This window comes from Nematolebias whitei, chromosome 12 (genome assembly GCF_014905685.2).
Source record: "Nematolebias whitei isolate Nwh7 chromosome 12, NemWhi1, whole genome shotgun sequence".
Lineage (NCBI taxonomy): Eukaryota > Metazoa > Chordata > Actinopteri > Cyprinodontiformes > Rivulidae > Nematolebias > Nematolebias whitei.
In genome coordinates, this window is record NC_056509.1 from 3,067,735 (window position 1) to 3,073,371 (window position 5,637).

At 42.2% G+C, this 5,637-nt stretch overlaps 1 protein-coding gene across 1 annotated transcript in view; it reads right to left on the minus strand.

Annotated features, from left to right (window-relative positions):
* LOC119418725 (delta(14)-sterol reductase LBR-like) overlaps positions 1–5,373 on the minus strand; it is a 35,222-nt gene extending 29,849 nt beyond the window's left edge. The window contains exons 1-4 of the mRNA XM_037686059.1: positions 5,293–5,373; positions 2,556–2,729; positions 2,122–2,331; positions 1,626–1,703 (exon numbers count right to left, since the gene is read on the minus strand). Coding sequence (XP_037541987.1) covers positions 1,626–1,703; positions 2,122–2,331; positions 2,556–2,729; positions 5,293–5,373 — 543 coding nt within the window. The remainder of the gene's footprint in view (positions 1–1,625; positions 1,704–2,121; positions 2,332–2,555; positions 2,730–5,292) is intronic.
* Positions 5,374–5,637: the final 264 nt, after the last annotated feature.

The following is a 5,637-nucleotide window of genomic DNA, read 5'->3' on the forward strand; positions in this document are numbered from 1 at the left end:
GTAACCTGGATTAAAAGTGTGGATCATTGTAACCTGGATTAAAAGTGTGGATCATTGTAACCTGGATTAAAAGTGTGGATTATTGTAACCTGGATTAAAAGTGTGGATCATTATAGTGAATCCTTTGTCTTCAACCATGGACAGAGGCCTCATGTCAGTGACGATCATGTTCAGGATGTTTCAGTGAAGACAGCTGCTGCTGTGGTGTCCATGATGTCTGTCCATCATGAAGGATGTTGTTGTTTGTTGTTGTTTTCTGGAATGAGACAGTAAATATGTTTTATATCATAATTTACAGCAACTCAAGAAATGCCTTGTTTCACTTACAGTGTTAGGTTCAGGCAAAAGTAGCTAAAAGAGCAATTAAACACACACATGTAAAATACTTAATTACACACTTGAGTAGATGTAATAAATGACTTTAATTCCTGTTTAAATGCAATTCATCCTGCCATACCTGCAGTGTCTTCAGACTTTGTCAGCAAATTAAAAGTTGAAGCTCAATCATTAAATGATTATCTTTGTGTTAGATTTATTAATAAATCACATTTAAACTCTGCTTGTTCCAATGAAATAAAATACAAAGTAAGACACGTTCTCCATCACGTCATGAATCAGAGAACAAGCAGCAGCTTCAGCTCCAGAGAGACTGACGTTACGTTTTCTCTCTTGAAACAGAACAAATGTAGAATATTGTAGAGACTCACCTGCAACACATGAAGAGTTGGATCAGCTGTTCAGCTCCTTCCTCCTCCTCGTGACTCAGACATGTTTACGTACGTTTTATCTCCGTGGTTCTCACGTGTCGTGTCGGTGATTTTCAAAGCTGCATGCTTCTCAGTTTTTATCTTTGTGAAGAGCTCCCACTCTTTGGAGGACTTGGGTCGAGCCATTTTCGCTGCGTCGGTCATTGTAAAATTTCCTTTGAAAATACTCTACTTTTCTTCTTCCTCGCTCTGTTCAACTCACACTGCAGTTCTTTTTATTTTTTCAAACTTTATTCAGTCAGTCAGCATTCACAATGAACTGCCTGTGAACAAAACGAAACGGCTCCGCAGCGCCGTGAAAGACGCTTAATCGCGCGACACAACGAATCGATAACGAAATTCGTTGCCAACGCTTTTAATCATCTATTTTTATTGATTTGTTGTTGCAGCCCTACATTCAAGATGAGATGATTGATTCCACACCATGCCACAAAGTGGTCCACCAGTTCCCTGTACTCAGCTTCTTGTCCATCTCTGATACACCCGACCACTGCAGAGTCATCTGAATATTTCTGCAGATGACAGGAGTCTGTTTTGTACTGGAAATCTGAGGTGTACAGAGTGAAAAGGAATGGTGAGAGTACAGGCCCCTGTGGTGCTCCTGAGTTACTGACCACCTGGTTAGACACACAACCCTTCAGTTTCACAAACTGTGGTCTGTTTGTCAGGTAGTCTTTGATCCAGAAAACTAAAGTGAGTGATGAAAAACAATCACTTGATGAATAAATTTAATAGAATCTGAGGGTTCTGTACCTGTGCCAGCTGTGTCAATGTTTGTATTTCAGTGTTTGAAACTTTAACAAGTTACATTTATTAACCCTTTTTATGCACATTTTCAAACCGCAAAGCAAAACTTACCTCAGTTACTTTGCTAGCAGTGTTATTCTCCTCTTTCTTTTCATGCTTACTGGTGCTGTTGTTCTCTGTTGTCTTTGACTGCAGCAGCCCGTCAAACATTAAAGGGAGATTGAGGGAGACAAAAACATGAAAAGCAAAGTGAAATGGGGCCAGCACTACGATGTGGTTAAAGCCACAGTGAAGTGGGACAGGGACTGACAAATTTTCCCAAAGGGACAAAGGACTAATGAGTTTGGACATCTGAAATCTTTTCTAGATAATTTAGAAAATAAGTTTTAAATATCTGAACTAGAGTAAGACTCATCTTGCCTGAAACAGGTTGTGCCATCTTTGTTTGTAGTAAATAATCACAGTGAAATGATTCAGAACTAACCTAAACACAGCTGGACTTACAGCAGTGCTAAATACCTCTATGTGGAAGCTATCTTAAAATTTGAAATGTACCACAAAAATTAAGAATTTTTTATAAGCATTTTACCAGTAAAAATGTTCTTACCATGGGGCTGAGCCTGACTTCCAACGTCTCCTTCAGCTTTGTGTCTTTGTGAGAGGACTGTGCAATTTCTGCTATGGCTGCAGTAGCAGCTGCTGCAGCTGTACGAGAGGATGAACGGCGAGTGGTCCTTGCAGGAGAGCGTGACCGGCTGCGACGGCGTCCTGGTGAGCGTGAACGGGAGCGAGTGCGTGTTTGGAAAGCAGAGAAATTCTGTGGCAAAACAACAAACAAAAAATATCTCTCATAAAAAACACACAACAAGATACCATATCCAAAAATAGGTATAGGTCTAAAATTCACCAAAGTTCTACCAACATTTGCATTTTAAAATTGAATGTAAGCTCTTCAAATAAGTTAAAAACACCTCCCACAGAAAAACATCTAGTTTACATTATGAAGATTGTCCCTGTAAGGGTTTCTGACTCTGGTCATACCACGATGTCCTGCTCTTTGAGCTCCAGCTCCGTCCCATCCTTGTAGATAACGGTGTAAAGCAGACTGTTGGCATCGAAGCTGAGAACATTTACTTCGTAGTACAGGCTGCTGCCAGGCCAGCGGCCCATCACCTTGTCCCCTGTTTGGTACTTTGAAGTAGGCATCCTCAGTACCTGGAAGAATCAACCACAAGGTTCAAAAACTAAACATGACAACTAAACACAAACTGAGCAGGACAGAGTGAAACAGAAAGCAAAAAGATGGAATAAATACAGAGATTAGGAGACAGGAGAAAAAAACAAAGCAAGTTAAATTTCAAAGGCTTTTACGGGTTTCTTAGGCACAAGTGGAAATAGGCTGCTTATTGACCCACAACAAAAACACGTTTATTCTGGTTTTGATAAAACAAACTTTTCACAAAATTAATCAACATGAAAACATAATGTATGTATGTGTGTATATATATACACACATACATACATGTACATAAACAGGGAGAAAAAGCCACAGGCAAAGCAGAATGTTCAAAACAGAAATGACATCATCCATTTTGGTTGTGTGCTCTTTTCCAGCTCCTCGTTTTCTAATACGTGTTAGTGGTGGTTAGTAAAGAGCTCAATGTAGCACTTGCACCACCAGCTGGTAAGGCGCGTTGATATTAATGATGCGCCCACTAAAGGAGAACTATGGGCACTGTCGAGACAGAAATAAAGCGGTCCCACCGGAACCGGCCTAAATAATGTTCCTTTTCCACTGTCACGGCGCAGGTCAAATATTTCCGGCTCAGCCCGTGTTTGAGGACATTTCCATTAGTACTTCGTACCTGCTCACCCCCAGTATTCTGGCCCGGCTTCTCAAGGGGTCCAAGCGAGCCGAGCCGTGACATCAGAAACACTGTCGGTCACTGATTGGTCGGGGGGAGGAATAATGGTAATTGGACTGTACTTATATAGCGCCTTTCTATCTTATTTCAAGATACTCAAAGCGCATTACATTACAATCTGTGCCTCATGTACCCATTCATACAGCTCTATACTAGATCTCTACAAAGATAATTGAACAAATCATTCTAAAGAGAATAATCAGAGCTTTATCACATTCATACACTGATAGACACACATCAGAGGCGATGAAGGGTTCAGTGTGTTGCCCAGGGACACTTCGACATGTGACTGCTCGTGGATTCAAACCCCCAACTCTCGCATTGGAGGACGACTGCTCTAACCACTGAGCCACAGCCGCCCCGTCTGTGGAGTCTTTCCAAACAACCCGATCCGCCATTTTTCTCTACCGCTTGCTATTAGCGATAACTCGAGGAGCGTATCTTTTAGTATTTTGAAGCTATACAACAACAATAATATCAAAGCCGTGGTCAAATGCAGAAGTGCAGGTGTTGTTGTGCTTGGTGGCCGACGAAAAAAGCCAAAGCGAGCTAGATGGAGCGACTGGAGGGTGGTTTGGACACGACTACTGCTCTATTTGAATCATTTATAGAAGATGGTGAGTGTTTTCTAACTTTAAACATATTTTAAGTGACTCATCCCATCGGTTCTGAACATATTTTTAACTAACAAAAGAGGCTGACGCCATAATAGGACAACGTCGGTGCTACGATGCTAAGCTAATTTGCATAAATGCTAACTGTCCTCCGGTCCCGTTTCTCACTGTATTTTATCCAGAACGTATTTCAGCGCGTGACGGTTCATCTCTAAACTCCACATTAAACCCTCCAAGCCTCCCGGCTCCTGCTCCATCAGAGGAGTCTACACCTGACAGAGCTCCATCACAGCCCAGCTGCACCTCACAGAGCAGCACAACGCTGCAGCTTCTGTGCTCGGTAAGAACAGATGCAACATGTTCCACATCACTTTATTTGTGCCGATAAGGACTTGATTTTATTTTTAAAGTAAAAAAATAAAATGTTGAATAAATACTGAAAACACACCACATGTTGAACATGTGGTGGGATGAAATTATGTACAGGGTTGCTGCTGATCTGTGTCATGTTGCTGATGAGAGAATAGAATAGAAACAGTCTTTATTGTCCCACGGATGGGAAATTCAAGTGTAACAGCAGCAACAGATAACAAGATTTACACAAAAGTTCCTAAATGTTAATAAACAATACAAAGAAATAAGATAAACAATATCAATAATAATGTTCAATATGTATTGGAACATTGATAAGGACAGACTATTGACAGTACAGTATTACAGGCAGAGTGTGTTTCAGCAGAGGTCAGCATGTATTTAACCCTTATTGAGTTTGTTGGAGCAGTGATGGTTGTAGAGTCTAACAGCTGCTGGAGGAAGGACCTGCGGTGACGCTCCTTTGTGCATTTAGGAGCAGGAACCTGTCACTGAACTCTCTGGACGAGCTCTCCAGTTCAGCAACAGCTTCATGGGGTGGGAGACGTTGTCCAGCAATGATGTTATTTTAGCTGGAGTCCTTCTGTCTCCCACCACCTGCACTGGGTTGAGGGGGCGTCCAAGCACAGAGCTGGTCTTCTTGATGAGCTTATCTAACTGCTTCTTCTCAGCTGATGATAAGCTACTGCTCCAACACACACCACCACAGAAGATGGCTGATGCCACTACCGAGTCAAAGAAGGTCTTCAGGAGCACCCCCTGCACTCCAAAACACCTCAGTCTCCTCAGCAGGTAGAGTCTGCTCTGACCCTTCCTGTAAAGTGCATCAGTGTTGTGAGACCAGTCCAGTTTATTGTTCAGGTGAACACCCAGGTACTTGTAAGAGTCCATGATCTCAATGTCCACTCCCTGGATGTTCACCGGGGTCAGTGAGGTGGACCTGTGCATGTGGAAATCCACCTCCAGCTCCTTAGTTTTAGCAGCAATGATCAGGAGGTGGTTCTGCTGGCACCAGTCCACAAAGTCTTGTGTCCGCTGTCTGTACTCTGAGTCGTCCTCACCTTGATGAGGCCGACTGTGGCAGAGTCATCAGAAAACTTTTGACATGTTTTGTTTTGTCAAATGTTTTGTCATGTGTTGTGTGTCATGTTGCTGCTGATCTGTTTCATGTTGCTGCTGATCTGTGTCATGTTGCTGCTGATCTGTGTCATG